The sequence below is a fragment of the Macaca nemestrina genome, chromosome 1 (assembly GCF_043159975.1).
Source record: "Macaca nemestrina isolate mMacNem1 chromosome 1, mMacNem.hap1, whole genome shotgun sequence".
Classification (NCBI taxonomy): Eukaryota; Metazoa; Chordata; class Mammalia; order Primates; family Cercopithecidae; genus Macaca; species Macaca nemestrina.
The window spans coordinates 18,392,230-18,411,842 of NC_092125.1; the positions used below are offsets into that span (position 1 = coordinate 18,392,230).

At 46.9% G+C, this 19,613-nt stretch overlaps 1 protein-coding gene across 5 annotated transcripts in view; it reads right to left on the reverse strand.

Moving 5' to 3' along the window:
- The window catches only part of LOC105499157 (calpain 9), a 53,359-nt gene that overhangs the window by 10,951 nt on the left and 22,795 nt on the right, over positions 1 to 19,613 (reverse strand). For 4 of the 5 annotated variants that reach the window (XM_071074466.1, XM_011771637.3, XM_071074464.1 and 1 more), the window contains 8 exons: positions 18,000 to 18,085; positions 15,465 to 15,542; positions 11,311 to 11,471; positions 10,132 to 10,289; positions 9,760 to 9,968; positions 4,464 to 4,500; positions 2,873 to 2,953; positions 302 to 359 (listed from right to left, as the gene is read on the reverse strand). In XM_071074466.1, the coding sequence (XP_070930567.1) occupies positions 302 to 359; positions 2,873 to 2,953; positions 4,464 to 4,500; positions 9,760 to 9,968; positions 10,132 to 10,289; positions 11,311 to 11,471; positions 15,465 to 15,542; positions 18,000 to 18,085 (868 nt within the window). The remainder of the gene's footprint in view (positions 1 to 301; positions 360 to 2,872; positions 2,954 to 4,463; positions 4,501 to 9,759; positions 9,969 to 10,131; positions 10,290 to 11,310; positions 11,472 to 15,464; positions 15,543 to 17,999; positions 18,086 to 19,613) is intronic. The other variant, XM_071074476.1, reaches the window with a different exon arrangement.

Below are 19,613 nucleotides of genomic sequence, written 5' to 3' on the forward strand. Positions count from 1 at the left end.
TTCTAACATTGTATGTCTACACATGTGACACATATGTACATACATGCAGATACACGTATGTTAAGAGTGGTTATTTATGGTGGCGAGATCATTTGTGATTATCTTTGTCATTAGGCTTTTCTGCATTTTTAAGAATTTTCTACTATAAACCTGCATCATTTCTGGAATCAGGAAACAATGAAAGCTATTTTAAAAGTTGGCTGGGAGGAGCAGGGAGCCTGGGGGGTTGGGGGGGACTCAGGCAGTGTGGTTGCTGGTCCCTCCATAGGCGCCCTGGGACCCTGATGTGGGCAGCACTTACTCTTTCGCAGCACAGCGTTTAAAACATACTCAAGTTCCTCTGCGGTCACCTCCATGTCCTGTTGAAGTGGAGACAATTGCTTTTTATAGCCCTCAGCACCTTCTTTTTTAGTTTTTTTTTTTGTTTTAAATCAGTTCTGAGCTTGATTTGGCTCAAGTGACAGGCCAGCCTTCAGGACCCTGCTCTGGGCAGATGTACCTATCTCCTGTGTGGCTGCAACTACATGTCTCATATGTCACATGTTTTAGGGACATGCCAGCCCAACTAGGAGAGAGCCTAACTTGAGAGATGTCTCAATCCAGGAAAGCACCTGGAAAGCTGGGCAGGGCAAGGCAGTGGTTTCCCAACTTCCCTGAGGGTCAGAACCGCTCCTAGAATTGTCCTAAGCTCCTCAGATGGTTCCTATGTTGGAGGTAGTTTGGGAAGGCCAGATTGAGTCTTCCTCTGCACCGTAGAACCACCTGGAGAGCTTTAAAACAGTCCCACATCTGGGGCTTACCCCAGGGACTCTTGAAATCAGAGGACCTGGGAATATGGTCCTATTTTTAAGATCTAGGGGTTGATTTAGAATTAAGAATAAGGGTGAATGATTTAGAATTAAGAATAAAGGTGAATTTCAGAATCATGGATCTAAGGTGCTCCAGGAAATCTCGGCAGCCCCCATCCCGGAAGCTGGTTAGAAATGGAGAGTCTCAGGTTTTTTTTTTTTTTTGATACAGGGTCTTGCTCAGTCCTCCAGATTGCAGTACAGTGCTGTGACCACAGCTGACTGCAGTCTCAATTTCCCATGCTCAAGCAATCCTCCTACCTCAGCCTCCCAAGTAGCTGGGACTATAGGCAGGCACCACCATGCTGGGCTGATTATTTTTGCAGAAACGGGCTCTCCCTATGTTGCCCAGGCTGCTCTTGACCTATTGATGAGGAATCTGTGTTTTTTTCCCAGGATGCCCAGGTCACTTTATACACATGCATGTTTGAGTAGCACTGACACAGACCTCATTTTGGTCAGGGTTTTGCACTAGCCATGTGGAATGCTGTGGGGTGTTTCTAACACATGTTTGCCCTGAAGTCTCTGGGCCTGGGGAATGGGGGTTTGGGATGTTTGGTGTTGATGAGAAAGCACTGCACCAGCCAGGCCTCCACTGAGAGAGGAGGAAAGAGAAATGGAGCCACATGCCCAAGTTATCCAACTACTTGGAAGAAAAGCAGGACATGAGTCGAGGAGGGCTGAACTCTAGAGGTACTTTTCTGGTTGTTAATCAAGGTCGACTGAAACTCCTGCAGCATTCCCCGCTTCCCTCGCAAACCCTGGATCTCCATCTCACAACTCCTGTCCCTCCCGCATTCACTCCTCTGAGCCTGTCATGCGGGGTCTGACCCAGCATGCTCCAGATAGCGCCTGGAGCAGGGAGGTCACCACTGCCTTCCCCCCTCACCACGCTCCGTCCCGCCCAGGGCTGCGCTCAGCCAGCTTCCTGCTGTACTTTAAGCAGTCACATGAGCCACCCCTTTTCTCCATCCCATCCTGTTGTCCCCTAATCTCCCTGCCTTGCCTATTTATTGCAGTGCCTAATATACTACCATTAGACAGCACCTAGGTTTAGATATCACCATTCCAGGTGACCCCTTTCATAATTCAGGAACCCCAGTTGAGTGAAACACAGGAAGCTAATAGAGTCATTAGCATTTTGACATGAATTAGTTCATCTACTCATTTTATTTATGGCTCCAAGGGAGCACCTGTGGGGCAGTTTCTAGAAAGACTTCCCTCCCCCATGACTAGCAGGTGGAGGAAGAGCCTGGATCTGTGTGAGGCTCCATCCAGGGTCCCCAAAAAAGAAGCTGAACAGTGGAAAGGACTGGGATAGGGTGGGGGACAGGAAGTTGCAATTGAATAGGAACCTCCTTGAACATGATCCCCTTTACTACAGCAGAGTATTCTAATGGCAGTGATTTTCAGGCAGAGTTCAAAGGAGCCACCTCTTCAAGTCTCGCTCTAGCCTCCCAAAGAAAGCACCTGGGGCCCGGTGTGGTAGCTCATGCCTGTAATCCCAGCACTTTGAGAGGCTGAGGCCAGAGGATTGCTTGAGGCTAGGAGTTTGAGACCAGCCTGAGTGACATAGTGAGACTCTTTATCTTTTTTTTTTTTAATCAGCCAAGCATGATGGCATGTGCCTATAATCCCGGCTACTCAGGAAGCTGAGGCGATAGGATCTCTTGAGCCCATGAGTTTGAGGCTGTAGTGATTTAGGCTTATACCACTGCACTCCAGCCAGGACAACAGAGTGATACCCTGTCTAAAACAAAACAGAACTAAAAAACAAAGTGTCTGGGTCCATTCTGAGCTCCTTTGGGCTCACTAGCCCCATCCACAGCCGCAGACTGTGTAAGTAAAAGATGTTGTAAACAGGGTGGTCTTTGGGCCCTCCGTGATCAGTGCTGGTCTTTGCAATAAGCTCCATCATGCCTCGGGACGATGTTGCTGACCAACCCCACAACTGCAACCCTTTGCTGGAAAGCCAGGCCCAGGCCCTCAGCCTAGTGGGGAGATGGAAGCGGGGCGTGTCCTACCTCACCAGCGACTTGTTCAAACAGAGCTCGAAACCGCAGCTCCTCCTCTGTCTCCTGGTCAGGCGGAGTTGGCTTTGGGGGCTAAAAAATAGCCGAAGAAACTTGCACAAAATGATCCACAAAAAGGAAACATGACAAAAATAGCAGGAAAGAAGCCAGGAGCCTCTGTGCCCAGCCCCATGTCACCCTCCTGATGCGGTGTGCACAAGCTGTGTCCTGTAGCGTGAGGAACATTTTCTCATGAAGGCTCTTTAGAAGGTGAGACTAGAAGGACTCTATTAGCTGGACCTGTGGTGCTCTTTTGCCTTACAGACGAGGAGGCCAAAGAACCCTGACCCCTGCCTAAGTTAGGTCCTGGCCACTGGATTTTCATGCTTCCTGCACTTCCTCTAGCTTACCTCTTACCACCCTGGACTGCAATGACTCACTTCATCATCTGTTTTGATAGCTGGTAAAATCACTGAAGGCAAGAGTCTGTTTCTAGCACTGAGCTCTGGGCTTGGTATATAGAAAGAGCTCAGTAAATGTTTTGGGTGGTTTTTGGTGTCTTTGGTTTTTTAGCACCATTAATAAGCTGTGCCCCAGCACGGAGAAGCAAATTCCCTCCTAAAAGCAGATCTCTGCTGCCCCTGGATGTGTCAGACTGTTTCCAGCTATAGCATCTCAGCGCCTCTGGAGAGTCCTCCAGCCCTTGGATGAGGGTAAAACCACCCCCACGGCTCCCCTTCCACACACACATAATGTAGGGGAGATGTAATGTGTTCCCCTGAGTCCACAGTAAAAAACATCTCCCTGCCTCTCTGGTTTTCTTTTCACTGATGAGTTTTCTTAAAATACAATTAAAAGATAATCTACCCCCTTCAGAAGTGGCAGCTTCCTCTCAGGTGCAGTTGGTAGTGTGAAAGTTATTCAATCAAAATGAAGTCACTAATGTTAAGAAAACCCTGACAAGTAGAGCTTGGGAAGGCCAGAAGGTCCTCATGCTTATTTGCCTGATAACAAAAGTATCACAAAAGGCTGCAAAAACCACAACCTTTCACAGAGCCCTTGCAACCATACACAGAAATACTTCTACCTCTACGTAGCAACTGCCTGTCCAACATCAGCCTGGCCTCACCTTTGTTATTGATCTTTGTAGCCAAGGATAATTATTTCAAAACAATTACGTAATCCTTCTCATTTTTTTTCTTTAAAAACCTTTGTCCTCTTTTACCTCCCCAAATATGTGCATAGTTTACTGTGGCATGTATATTCCCATGGCAGTGCTTTATCCCCAAATAAATAGCTTTTCTTTTCGAGAGTGTCTCTGTGTTTGTTATTTCAGTTGACAGTAGCACAGAGGAAGATGATATCGAACAGAACTTTATACCAAGCACCCACCTCACTTCCATGCCAGGTCCTTGTGTACTAGAGGAGCACAGACTAGAAGACACACATCTTGGTCTCCAGGAGGTTAGAATCATAGACGCTTACTTGATCGCATATAACCACTCCCTGAATCACAGAGTTTTACATGACTCTGTGATTAGAAGGAAGGTTTCCAGAACCATCACCTGAATCCTATACTCCATAGCAACATCAGAAGACTCACCTCAGGAAGGTCAATGTCTACATTTCCATCCATATCCCTGTATGGGCAGAAAAACACACAGCCTCAATTGTGGATTAACTTCTCATTGGGATCTGCAGAGCTGAAGAGTCCAGAGCTGTTGGAAGGTTCTGTCCCATTGAATCCCTTATTGTTCAGTGCTGTTTACATTTCACAGAGTTTGCAGACCCCACACATTGACACCCCCACCCTTAGTCATTCAGCCCTTGCTCAGAATGCAAATAAGAGGGACAGCCATTGTGTTAGGCAATTCTTGCATGGCTATAAAGAAATAGCAGAGAGTAGGTAATTTACAAAGAAAAGAGATTTGATTGGCTCACGGTTCTGCAGGCTTTACATGAAGCACAGTGCTGGCATCTGCTCTGCTTCTCAGGAGGTCTCAGGAAACTTACAATTATCACAGAAGGTGAAGGGGTGGGGGAGTTGCCACACACCCTTAAACAACCAGATCTCATGCAAACTCACTATTGTGAAGACAGCACCAAGCCAGGAGAGATCTGCCCCCATGACCCAAACACCTCCCATCAAGCCCCACCTCCAACACTGGGGATTACAATTCAACATCAGATTTGGTGGGGACACATATTCAAACTGTATCATTCTGCCGTGGCCCCTCAAATCTCATGTCCTTCTCACACTGCAAAATATAATCACGCCTTCCCAATAATCCCCCAAAGTCTTAAGTCATTCCAGCATTAACTCAAAAGTCCAAAGTCCAAAGTCTCACCTGAGGTAAGGCAAGTCCCATTGCCTATGAGCCTGTCAAATCAAAATCAAGTTCCAAGATATGCAAATTCCATTTTATACTTCCAAAATACAATGGGAGTATAAGCATTGGGTAAACATTCCCCTTCCAAAAGGCCAAAAGAAAGGGGCTACAGGCCCCATGCAAGTTTGAAATCCCACAGGGCAGTCATTAAATCTTAAAGCTCCAAAATGATCTCCTTTGACTCCATGTCCCACGTCCAGGGAACACTGGTACAAAGGGTGGGATCCCAAGGCCTTGGGGAGCTCTGTCCCCGTGACTTTGGCTGCTGTCATGGGTTGTTGAGTGCCTGTAGCTTTTCCAGGCTCAAGGTGCAAGCTGCCAGTGGATCCACCATTCTTGGGTCTGGAGGATGATGGCCGCCTTCCCAGAGTTCTGCTAAGCAGTACCCCAGTGGGGACTCTGTGCGAGGCCTCAAATCTCACATTTCCCCATCTGCATTGCCCTAGTAGAAGTTCTCTGTGAGGGTTCTGTCCCTGCAGCAGGCTTTTGCCTGGGCATCCAGGCTTTTCCATACATCCTCTGAAATCTAGGTGGAGGCTGCTAAGCCTCGTTCAGTCTTGTACTTTGTGTGCCTGCAGGCTTAACACCATATGGAAGCTGCCAAGGCTTATGGCTTGTACCCTTGCACCTTCTGAAGCAGTAGCCCAAACTGTATCTGGTGCCTTTGAGCAGAGACTAGAGCTGGAGCAGCTAGGATGCAGGTAACAGTGTCCTGAAGCTGCATAGGGCAGTGCGGCCCTAGGCCTGGCCCATGAAGCCATTTTTTTCCTTGGCCTGCGATGGGAGGGACTGCTGCTGCAAAGTTCTCTAAAATGCCTTTGAGGCCTTTTCCCCGTTGTCTTGGTTATAGCACTTGGCTCCTTTTTTGTTATGTAAATATCTCTAGCAAGTGGTTGTTCCACAGCCTGCTTGAATTCCTCTCTTGAAAAAGCTTTTTCTTTCTCTGCTATATAGTCAGGCTGCAAATTTTCCAAACTTTTATGCTCCACTTCCCTTTTAAATATATATATATTCCAACTTTAAGTCATATCTTTGCTCCCACATCTGAGTATAGGTTGTTAGAAGCAGCCAGGTCACATCCTGAATGCTTTGCTGCTTTGAAATTTCTTCTTCCAGATACCCTAAATCATCACTATGAAGTTCAAACTTCCACAGATCCCTAGGGCATGGACACAATTCAGCCAAGATGTTTACTAAGGCATAACACACATAACCTTTGCTTCAGTTCCCAATAAGTTCCTCATTTCCATCTGAGACCTCGGCAGCCTGAACTTCACTGTTCATATCACTATCAACGGTTTGGCCATAACAATTTAACCAGCCTCTAAGAAGTTCCAAACTTTTCCTCGTCTTCCTGTCTTCTTTTGAGGCCTTCAAACTCTTCCAACCTCTGCCTGTTATCTAGTTCCAAAGTCACTTTCACATTTTCAGTTATCTTTTTAACAATGCCCCACTCCTCTGTACCAATTTTCTGTATTAGGCTGTTCTTGTACTGCTATAAAGAAATACTTAAGACTGAGTAATTTACAAAGAAAAGAGGTTCAATTGGCTCACAATTCTGCAGGCTTTACAAGGAAGCATGGTATATTCCCTAGAAGTTAACTTGACTCCTTGATTTCTAGGGAGGCCTAGGAAGCTTACAATCATGGCAGAAGGGGGAAGAGTCATGTCACATGGCAAAAGCAGGAGCAGGGGTGGGGCAGGTACCACATACTATCAACCACATCTCACAAGCATTCACTCAGTATCACGAGGATAGCACCAAGTCATGAGGGATCTGTACCCATGACTCAAACATCTCCCACCAGGCACCACCGCCAACACTGGGGATTACAATTCAACTTCAGATTTGATGGGGACACATATTCAAACTATATCAGCCATCACTAAGAACTTGTGAATTCTGGGTTTATGGAACTAAAAGAAGTTAAGCCAGTAGTCACTCCCTATTTCTTTGATGAACTTTAACAAAGGCAACGGATAAAGTGTTTTGTAGAATAGTGGCACCTCCAATGACCCATAAACAGTGCAGTTGCATTACACATTCACTCTCCATGAACTCTGCATCTTCAAGGAGGATGCATATCTGTCAGAGACCATTCAGCCTATTGAGTGATAGGCATTGGGGAGGGGGTGCATTTTAAAAGATTATAAAGTTGAATCAGAACCAAAAAGACCACATTTTGTTTTGTTTTGTTTTGTTTTTGAGACGGAGTCTCACTCTGTGGCCCAGGTAGGAGTAAAATGGCACTATCTCGGCTCACTGCAACCTCTGCCTCCTGGGTTTTAAGTGATTCTCTTGCCTCAGCCTCCCAAGTAGCTGGGATTACAGGCATGTGCCACCATGCCCAGCTAATTTTGCATTTTTAGTAGATATAGTGTTTCTCCATGTTGGCCAGGCTGGTCTCAAACTCCTGACCTCAGGTGATCTTCCTGCCTTGGCCTCCCATAGTGCTAGGATTACAGGCATGAGTCACCATGCCCAGCCTAAAGACCACCTTTTGAAGCTGCATCCCTAACTCCTGCCTCTCCTCACAGATGTAAATTCCTGATTCCACTGGTGGGGTTGGGGAGGGATGGGTGTCTCTGTGCTTATGTTAGGGAAAAAGAGGGAAAATGATGCAATCATGTTTTTTTGCTATTCACATATTTAGGGGGACTTGTAGTATTTGGATAGTAGTAATATTAACAGGAGGAGCAGGTTTCAGCTTTTGATGATGCTAAAAACATTTGGAGGAATACAGTCTTATAGATTAAAACTTGAAGCACTCTCAAAGAAAAACTGATATAAAATCAAAATCAAAGGGAATACAAATAAATATTAACGTTGAATGAGGGTAGTCCTCCCTTTCCTCCTCATCCCCTGGGCATACATGACATAGCCCTTTCAGAACTTTTGTTTGTTTAATCAGGAGCCTGAGAGCTAAACCAATGCACACAGAGCTCAGTGTGAATTTTTGTTACCAAGCTACAGAGCTGATTCTTATACTCAGTATCATAGCAGACTAAAATATCTTGTTCAGAGCAAGATTGAGTATGGAGGTTTTTTTGCCATGTACAAGTCACCTGATGCATGCCAGTGACTCTGAGCTCACCACACTAATGGGATAGAGAACAAGAGGCATGGCATTGGCATAACTTGGGTCTCTCTTGTTCTTGCCACCCGTAAGAGATGTCAATCTGCATGGATCTCATACAGGGTACTTTTGTGTGAACAGATACTAGGATACTCATCCCCACCTTGTACTAGTATCTGAGAGAAGGCTGGAGAAAAATTATCCGGTAGAGTGTTTAAAAATTTAAGACTTTTCAGCATCTATTTAGCCAAGAGAAAGAACCATGCCTTTTGTAATCAGCTTGAGAAACCCCACCAGACTTTGTAATTGAGTCTTCTCAATGCATGCCACCAATCTAATTCTATCTCACTAAACGAAAGATGAAACCAGAGTGAGTCATGTATTCACAGCTGTCTCTCTTGTTAACTCTGTGCAGATTGACTTTTTGTTGGAGACTTATCTAGCTTAAATACAGAATTAGCAGATTTTAGCATTCTCCATAATCTTTAGAATATCGTCATTGGGAAAAGAAATGGATTCCTCTATCTTGAACCATTTTTCCCCCTGTGCCACAGAGCAACCCACGGTGAATGGGCAGTAAAGGGAAACATTTTCCACAGAAGTAACTAATATAAAATAATTTCGCTAAGACACTGTGAGGAAGATGCAGTGGAATATTGGGTATGTAAAATGAGAGGCAGATTTGCCAACATTTATTTGAATTGGAGGTGAAAGAACATGTCATTCTTGAAATTTGCAGTAGCCACTGCCTTCATCATGCCCAGAAATGTCTGGCATCCCTGCATGGGGCTCTTACCCCAGAAGCTTCTTGGTAATAGGGTCTGAAAAATGAAGGGCTCCACCCAAGAGTGTCCCGTGAGCATGACTCTGGGACCAGTAGAAAAGAGCAACTTTTCAATGGTTTGCTTGAGGGAGGGAGGAGCAGAGCTAGAAGGAAATGTGCCTTGCCTTGCAGATGAGTTAACAAAGCGTCCTGCAGCCTGGCGTAGTGGCTCACTCCTGTAATCCCAGCACTTTGGGAGGCCGAGGCGGGTGGATCATCTGAGGTCAGGAGTTCGAGACCAGCCTGGCCAACATGGTGAAACCCCGTCTCTACTAACAATACAAAAAACATTAGCCGGGTGTGGTGGCGGGTGCCTGTAATCCCAGCTACTCTGGAGACTGAGGCAGGAGAATTGCTTGAACCTGGTAGGCGGAGGTTGCAGTGAGCTGAGATCGCGCCACCTCACTACAGCCTGGGTAACAAGAGTGAAACTTCATCTAAAAAAATTAATAATAAATAATAGAAAAGAAAGAAACTGTCCTGCCTTGTTTCTCAGGTACACATGGAAAACGGAAGAATGGAGTCTTGGCTCCAGCAGTTCCCAGATGACTTCTGTGTGAACAAACTGCTAAAAGAAGTGGGATTCTGGAAGCCGTTCCTCTGACTCACCGGGTAATGGCTTTTTTCTCTGAAAAGATTCTCAGACAGAAATCAGCTTCCTGGTGGGGCTCAAAAGTGCTGGGAATCAGGATGTACTCCCCAGGGGGTAGCTTGAACCGGTCGGAGACTTCTCTCAGGTTGATGAACGTCTTGCTTCTGGCCCGAGAAGCGTGGTATCTGAAGAAGTCTTTGTTCAGGTGTTCGTCTTTGTCAGGGCACTGCAATGGGCAAGAAAGGGAGGGGTTTCCTAGGGAAGTTCCTCTTGGCTTTTCGGACACAGTTCATGGACTCTTGGTTGAGTCTCAGGCGTGAAACCGAGGAGGAGCTGCGAATTTAGAACCCAGATGGAGAACTCTGAAATGCAATGTGGTTCCCACCTACCTCGTAAATGGCATAGCCGATTGTCAGCACATTGGCACCAAATCTCTTGAGTTTCCTTCTATCTTTCTGCATCAGGGCTACAAGGAAACTGCACTCCTCCTGCCCCTCATCTTTCTCAGTCAGAGACAATTTTATTTGTGGATTGGTCCAAAAGGTATCTGTCATTTGGGAGAGGTGGATTATTTTCCCTTTCTTAAAAAAACCCCCCAAAGACCACACACACACACACACATACAAACACACACCTATCCGCTCTCATTACATATCCTACCAAACATGAGAAAGTAATACCTCCTCTCCCTGTTCAATAAGCCCTCCTACACTACTTCTGATAATCCCTAACGAGAATGCAAAGTATCCTCTCTTTCATTTCCACCTTCTCTTCAACCATTTCCTATGCAGCTTTTTAAGGACATTTTTCTGGGTCTAGTCTGCTAAAGCTTGTTCCATCTTTTTTTTTTTTTTTCCACTTAGTATTTCAGAGGAGAGTGCAGTGGACTTCTGGTTGTCTCCCGGCATCTACTTGATAGTGGGCAGTTTGAGTAGGATTGATCTCTATCACTGCTCCAGCATGAATTCTGATTGGTCTATGCCAGTCCCTCTTGCCACCGAAGATTGGACAAAGCCAATCAATGCATAGCATTCACCGGGCAATATTGGTTCAAGGAATTTCCAATTAGAGGGAAATTGAGAACTTTTGTTTGATAACCCCAGGAGCTTTGCTGTTCACGTGAATGAGGGCTCAGGAAGCCCTGGATACTGCTGCCAGTCCTCCTGCGATTATAAAGAAAGCCAGACAGAGAAAGAAGTCAACACAGAAAAGAGGGCAGAACAGTGAATTACAAGCAAATGGAATCAGGGCCCTGATAGAACTGTGCCTGAAGCCCACCCTACTTTTCCTCCAAGCTCTTCGATTATGTGAGATAATAAATCCTTTCTATTGCTAAACTGGCATGAGTCATGCTTTCCATTACTTGGAAAATAACCTAAGTGGTAAAACAAAGGAGTTTCCCCAAACAATTCTTACCCAACTAATCTTTGCAGCCTTCTTTTCCCAGTCACTTTTGAAATCTTACTATGTTTCAGGCTTTCTCTGAGGACCCGGCCCTTATCCTTTGGTGTCCTGGGTTGGAATGGACACTTGGGAGTGGCAGAGAGAATGACAGGCAGCCTACCTACCCAGGAAATTGCGGCAGCCCCCAGCCGTGGAGCCACGAACCCAACTTCCCTGATGGACCGTCACCTCCCATTTGTGGACCGCATCTTCCTCCAGGGCATCGGGAGTGAGGTTGCAGATCTCCACTTTGTCAAAGTGGGCCTTGAAGTCCTTAAATGCCATCCTGCAACAAAGTGGAGAGACACGATGCGCAGGAGGGCGATGGTGAGGGCATCATCCATTCACTCATTCATTAAATCATTCACTTATTCATTAAATCATCTTGTTCCTGTTCACAAGGAGTGGGGCGACTGTAAAGTGTGGGGAGATGGAAACATTTTTTAAAGTAAAGTAAAGGTTAAAAAGGTAAAAAACTGGGGTAAAAATATAGATTTATTGTAGATGTTAAGTGCTACGGAGAAAAATCAAATTGGGTTGAAGGATGGGAGTGTAAGGGTGGGATGCTATTTTAAACAGGGAGATAAGGGAAGCCCTTCCTGATGGGGCACATTCTGAGTGGAGACCTGAACTACCAGGTACTGGGCAGAGCAGCTCGCTGGGGGTCTAGTCAGATGGACAGCAAGGCCCCAAGGCAGAGAGGTGCTTGAGGTGCTCATGGAACACCAGGAAGGCACGAGGCATCCGTAAGGAATAAGATCAAGAGATCACAGTATGTCAAGTAGATATAGGGATTTTGGCTTTGACTCTGAGAAGATGGAGAGCCACTGGAAGGCAGTAAAGGGAGGAGTCACATGCTCTATGGCTGCTGTGTTGAGAACAGACTTTGGGGACACAGGTGGAAGTAGAGAGGCAGCCAGGATGTTAGTGCTGGTGTCCAAGTGAGAGACAAGGGTGGCTTGGTCCAGGCTGGTGGCATGGGAGGTGGGAACAGTGGCCAGATTTGAGATATTCTGAGGCAAATCTTACAGGATTTGCTGGGAAGGAGAGAATGAAAGGAATCAGGATGTTTGGTTTGAGTGACTGGAAGGATGGAGATGGGGAAGGCTGTGGTGAGACAGTTTGAGAGAGAAGCTCAGGAAGTCAGGTTTGGGCACATGAATCTGAGATGTCTATTACACATTCAAGGGGAGATGTTAAGTAGACCGTTGAGTATGTGACTTTGGAATTCTTGGCAAAGGAGCTGAAGATGGAAACCTGAGAATTAGTGTAAAGATAGTTTTTAAAGTCATGAGACCAGATGAGATGCCTAAAGTGTCAGAATAGATAGCAAGGAGGGGGACCATGGATGGGGCCCTGGGACACCTCAGTGCTAACAGGTTAGGAAGATGAGAGGGGGCCAGGACAGGATGTTGAGAAGGCGCTCAGGTAAGAGGAGGACCACCAGGGCGTGTGGTCCCCTGCAATCCAGCACATCAAGGGCTCCTGATGGATCAAAATGATCTGATCAAGCAAAGTGAGAATGGGTGGCCTTGTTGGCAACATCAGGGTCAGTGGGATGGTGGGGCACACTCCTAGCTGAGTGGAGTCGAGAGAGTAAGGGAGAAGAGGAACTGGCGGGCTTTGCTATAGAGGAGAGGAGAGAGCTGGGATGGTCACTTGAGTGGATCAAGGGAGGCTTTCTTTTCTTTACAGGTAGGAGAAATGATAGTGTTGGAGTGCTAAGGTGAATGATCCAGAAGAAAGGGGGAATTCATACATAAGGGGAGAGAAGAGAGCTGCAGGAGGTACATCCTAGAGTAGGTGAAGGATGGAAAGAGGCTACACAGGGTTTCAGAGTCAGGATTCCAGGAGGAAGGGCTCCATGCACAGGGTACATGATTTAACACCACCCATTACCTCGGGCAGGCTCAGCCCAGGTGTCGGGGCAGCTCCTTCAAGAGGGTCAGGGCAATGGATCACTCACATGGACCTCTTTGCGGAGCCTCCTGCTGTGAATTTCTGAGTTTCCTCTGCCCGGCTTCTCCCACCTTCTGTACCAGACCTTCCTTCCACTAGCCTGACCTCAGGTAGCCTCTCAAACTCTGGTTTCTACCTCCTGCTCATATGCACTGATTAGTGTGATGATACTAATTCCAGAACTCAGCTTTCTTCCTGCAGTTTTTGCTCCTCTCTTGTAACCCCCTAAGTCAAAGTCCCCTGTACTTCAAAATTCAAAGTTCATCTGTAATTTCTAATTTGACAGCTTGGGAATCTCTCAAGCACCCTGCACATTTCCCACAAATCTGGGGAACTTAAGCCCTCATGGTTCCTGAGACAGAGACGGCTGGCATTCACCAGCACAGGACTAGGGACTGCACCCCACTCCTTCCATTTGGGAGTAGAATGTGAGCAGTGATGCATTTACTTCTGAGTCAAGATTTTTAGAAAGTGAGAGTGTCTTCTTCAATTTTTTATTTTATTCTTCTCTTCTGCTGGCTACGTGCAGATGACCAGGTGACCTTAGAAGATGGCAGAGCCACACAATAGAATCACTGTATAAACAGAGTCACCCACAGAATATGAACATCCTCCCTGGACTGTCACAATGAGTGAGAAAAAAACTTCACTGTGTTTGAGCCTTTATACATCTGGGGCCTATTGCACTACTGCAGCTAGTGTTACCTTGAGTCTTTGGTGCCTCGAATTACAGAACTGCCATAACAAAATTCTAAAATATGTTAGCAGTTTGGCAAGAGGGAACATGGAACTGTTGGAGCTGGAAAATGGGGATATCTATGTTATGCAGTGGCAAAACATTGGGTAAATCTGTTGCATGTTGTTATGGACTGAATGTTTGTGGCCTCCCCTAAATCTGTATGTTGAATCTTAACCCTCAAAGTAATAGTGTTAGCAGATGGGGCCTTTGGGAGGTGACTAGGTTGCGAGGGTGGAGCCCTCATGGATGGGGTTAGTGCCATTATAAAGGAGGCCCTAGAGAGCCGCCTTGCTCTCTTTCTACCGCGTGAGGACACAGTGAGAAGGCTCCATCTGTAAATCAGAAATAGGGCCCTCCCTAGACATGAGTTCTGCCTGTGTCATCATCTTGGACTTCCTGGTATCTAGAACTGTGAGAAATAAATTCCTGTTCTTTGTAAGCCACCCAGTCTATGGTATTTTGTTATAGCCACCCAAATAGACTAAGACAACTGTAAAAATACAGAAGGCAGAGCAAATCACTACTAAGGCTGTGTTCTACGGGAAAAGAATGAAAAAGGCTGGAATAGTTATGGTTTTGGGTTGTTGTATTTTAAAAGCTGTTACAAGGAAGAGATGAGTTCAGGCAAGAATTGACTGGTTGGAGCACATGAAAGGGAATAGAGCCAGAAACCAGAAATTATTTCTTGCAGGGTTAGAAGGGCCAACTTCTAGATCCCAAACAGGAAGAAATAAGCCTGAAAAAGATTTTAGAGATGAAGGCCCAACACAAAGATTCAATTAAACAAAGAGATTCAGGCCAAGGCAAAGTCCAGAGTAGAAAAGTTTCCTTCCCATGTAGATCAATATCTTTAGATGCTCTCAGGGCAGCTGCCTTCAAAGGTACCTCTCACCAAAGTAGGTGTGGAGGGAATGGACCCCATGAGCAGCAGAGCTGCCTGTCTTCAAATTCACTGTGTAAACCTGGATGACACAGAGCGCCAAGGAGGTATGTCAGGCTGGAGACCAGACACTCTTCCTCTATTGGACTGCAGCAACCCCCTGAAGACTCTTCAACAAACCGAGAGCTGGGGTGAGCCCCCACCAAAACAGGAGGGAGATTAAATTTCCCTCTAATCTGGGTGTATATGAGGGGTCTGAGACAGATGAATTTGATTTGCCAAAAACGGAGAGAGAAGGCTGGGCGAGGTGGCTCATACCTGTAATTCCAGCATTTTGAAAGGTCGAGGTGGGTGGTTTCTCTGAGGTCAGGGGTTCGAGACTAGCCTGGCCAACATGGTGAAACTCCATCTCTACCAAAGACACAAAATGAGTCGGGTGTGGTGGTGCATGCCTGTACTCTCAGCTACTTGGCAGGCTGAGGCAGGAGTATCACTTGAACCTGGGAGGGGGAGGTTGCAGTGAGATGAGATCGCACCACTGCACTCCAGCCTGGGCAATAAGAGCAAAACTCTGCCTAAAAAAAAAAAAAAAAAAATGGAGAGACAGAGAGTGAGAGAGAGAGAGAAACATGGTGCTCCTTACGCCCCTGGGCCATGGGACTTGCTCATATCTGCAGTTAACACAGGAACAAGCACTGTACCAGAATTCGCCATCATCCAGAGCAGTGTGACACAGACGCTTCTGTTCAGCTGGACCAACAGAACGCCACTCCGGAGAACTAGGAGTAAACAAAATTGGTGTTCAGGCAGAGGTCATGAAGAGCAACAATGGCCTTGATGTGGAACCCACAGTGTGTGGTTATGGAGGAAATAAGTCCTGCTCAGTGACTACTCACTGGGTCCCAGAAATGCACCCAGGGATGCAGCGGCCAGTGAGCCACTGGCCCCCAAATAAGAGGGCTGGCCAGAAAGTACATCTCCAAGTGCTGCTGATGGATAAAATACCCCTGAGGATGATTTGAACCACCGACATGGAAGATTATCTTGGGACAGTCGCAAGGCATTGCATGCCCACGGGGTAGCAGAAGAGCCCAGCTGGAAGCCACAAGTCCACTGACTTTCGTGCTTGGCCTCCAACTTGCCGTGTGACCTGGAGCAGTGCTTGGCCTCTCCTTAGTGGATAAGCTGACACTTGGAAAGGTGATAATGCCTTACACTTGCCCATGCTTGATGTTGTCTGTACTGGGCACCTTCTGTATGTGACCTCGCTAGCAAGCCAGGTGGGGTTCTGTGAGCTATGTGTGCCCATCCTGCAGACGAAAGGGCTCAGGTAGGCCCATGGACACATGCTCAGGGAAGAGTGGGGGTGGGAGTGGCTGCCTGTCACTCTCCAAACTCAGGATTTGTGACTCCAAGTTCATTGCATTTTCTGTGACCCCCACAGTCACCTCCAAATAGTTCAAAGTATGTCACCACTGTTGTGGTGCTACAGCCAATGTAGCAGCTCCCTCTCATCCTGTGATCTTGACTCAAAATCAGCGGAGTGCTCTGGAGATCCAAGGGGAGGATCAGCAGGGACCTGTCTCCAGGTGCTCGGGCCAGGATCAGAAGAGTGGAACTGGCAGCCATTAATTGCTTTTGGAGCCATTATCTTAAGTGGCTTACACCCAGGTAATTGGCCTGACAGGCTGACCACGTGGTGCCTTCAACCCTACTCACATGTCGCCAGCAGCACAGCGAAGTCAGGGGGTCAGGATGGCTCCTGCCCCGTGCATCAACCATGGAGGCTGCATGAGTGGAAGACGAACTTCATTCCAGCCTTGGCTCCCAGTCAGAATGCACTTTCTTTATTTCTACCTCTGTGAGTCCCAGAAAATGGGAGAAACTGGCCCATTTTCCCTTTATAGGCTACTATTTCAAAGTTGAGGGGCACTGCACATCTTACAACATGATGTAGTCTCACTAATTTTGGTTTCAATATTTCTCTGTGCTTTCCTTTTCTGCCAGGAGAGGGAGGCCAATCTCTTCCCTCCTCAACCCATCTCAGCTCATCTCTGCCAATGCTTCTTGGTTCTCAGAAGGCGGCAGCCAAGGCCAGAGCAGAGGATGGTGGGATGAGAACCTCCACGGGGGCGATGACATCCTGGAAAGCATACGCCTGTGTGCTCTGCCCTCACACTGGGGTCTGGCTAACAGAGCAGCAGCTGCACCATGCCTGGTGACCCGGTAGCTGTGTCTGGACTGAAGACAAACCCTGGCTCAGTTTTAACCAAGTTCTAGACTAGCTTCAGATTTCCCCAGAAGCTCAGGGGCCACAGGTGTGGCAAGAAAGGCCTTCAGGAGCCCAACAAGCAGAGGAAGAGCAACAGCTTCAGGCGGGCCCTGCCACGCACCCACCCAAACATCCCTGGTTCCCAGTCACCTGGGCCACTTCCCAAGGGACCAGAGCTGGGGGAGCTGTGGGGACACACACAGAAAAGGCAGACCTTTCTTGATAACTGGGAGACCAAAACTCTGGTTAACAGCTCTGTAATAAACGAAAATCCAATTCCACTTCCTCTATTTTTTTCCTTTTTTTTTTTTTTTTTTTAAGAGATGGGGTCTTCCTCTGTTGCCCAGGCTGGAATGCAGTGGCGCAATCATAGCTCACTGCAGCCTCAACCTCTCATACTCAAGTGATCCTCCTACCTCGGCTTCCTGATGTGTTGGGATTATAGGCATGAGCCACCACGCTCAGTCCCACTTCTATTTCTCTGCTGGCCTATTGGTCCTCTGCCATGGTTAGTGACCATCAGAGAGAATCCTATAGTTACACACTAGGTAATATTTCAGGGATTCCCATACTCTAAACACACACACACACACACACAAACACACAGGCGCACATGCACATGCACGCTGCTTACTGGAGCTACTCACAACTACAGATAAAGCTTTTCACCATATCACTGGGTTATAAACATCACCATGGGAGGTAACACATTTATGTATTGACATAAATACAGTTCGTGAAAGTTAGAGTACTGTTGTAAGTCTTTCTTGAGAATCAAGCTTGATGCAAGGTGGGCCTGAGGGCTGAAAGGGGAGGAAGAAGGGGCACCCCAGAATCGGGACAGGACCCTGAGTCAGAGCCCGGGAGGTTGGTAGACAGGTCACTCCTTCACATGTCTGCACAAGCCAGCTCTGGCCCCACATGCCCCGGGAACCAGCCAGAGAGGCGGGATAGGGTGACTGACCTGTCGCTCCATGACCCGTTCCACTCAACCTGGCCCCAAGGGTTCCGGACTCGGATGAGCTCAATTCTCTGGCCTCGGAAGTTTACCTAGAAGAGAAAAGCATGAGGGAAGTGTGAGATGATAAATATGGTGGAGGTTTGGCCACATTCACCCATGAGCTCCAGGTGGACCAGCTCCATCCAGGACTGGTTGTTGAAAAGTCTCTTGCCTAAAACGCTGCTGAAGGTATGTAAAAGTTCGCCAGTTCTTAACCAGCCCTTGGAACCTTCTAATTCCTATTGAATAATTGCTACTATTGCCAAAGATACTATATTAGGCACCAAAATGCTTATGCCACATCTGGGAAGTAAAGTGGAATTGTAATTAACAAGAAATTAGTCCATGTGAATCTAGAAATGGATGGGTTTCTCTCTAGACTGGGATCTCCCTAGAGGCAGGAGCCAAGTCTTAGGCGTCTTCAACATCTAGTAGAGTGAATGGTAAAAAGTAGTCCTCAAAGATGCTCATGGAACTATTACTGAACTTTCTTCATCCTAGCATCCCATGCACAGATGAATGATAAGAAAATAAGCACATGCTGGGAATTTAAACACAACAATAAACAAAAAGAGCTTTTACATCTTCGAAACCCAATATTCTCCTTGTTTCAGGTATCTATGAGGATTCCTGCTGTTTACCTCAACCATCCTTGAGCCAGTGTACCCTCAGGCTCTGCCTGGGAGCAGGGACAAGGGCCAATGCATTTGAGAAGGGTTTTGGAGGAGAGAGAGTGAAAGTAAAAGACTTCTAGTTATCGACTAACCAGAAGCTGTAGCAGTCAGAACGTTTTATCCTCATGCATTTGGCATAAATGATATTTTGGATGTGTAAAAATTCAAGTAACATCAACTCTTCAGAGTCCAAGATGTGGCTTGTGGCTCACCATTTAAGGGGCTCATTTAATTTGAAAGGTTCAGGGCAGGTGAGTTCCTTGTAGGGGCAGAGGAAGCAAAATCAAGCAAACCAAGATGATGGGAGGTTTCTGTTGTTACGTGGAATACGTAGAAGATCTAAGCTAGAAAATCACACGCCCACTTGAGTGAGCGACCTGCAAGTCATGTATGGACGGGGAAGGAGGATGAAGGAACCAACACAAATAGCTAACATTCTAAAGAATCCCAAAGAGTCCAATCGCATCTCACACCTTGGCTCCAGTGAGGAGGAAGGGCAGGGCCTCCCTTCTGTGTTCTTAACTCCCCATACATTCAGAGGATGTCACTCAACATGTGGGTGGCTACAGAAGACCAGGGGCACCTGTGCCTTCTAAGTGCTGGGCTTAAGACTGGTCCAGGGGAGGTATGGAGTGGGCAAGGCAGGCTTCCGGGCTTTGCTGAGCTTGAGTCTGGGAGAGTGATACCTTTGGCTTCGTGTCTTCCTCTTTCATCCTACTCTTTATTTCTCTTCCCCTTGTGCCCTTCAAGGATCTCTCCTCTTAACCAACCACTCCCTCGAAGTCAGGGTGGTGCTGTGTGGAGTCTGGGTGTTCTCGGGATCAGTTCCACCTGGGCTACAGCTACAGAGAATGGGATTTGTAGTGATTAATTTTATGTCAACTTGACTGGGCCATGGGGTGCC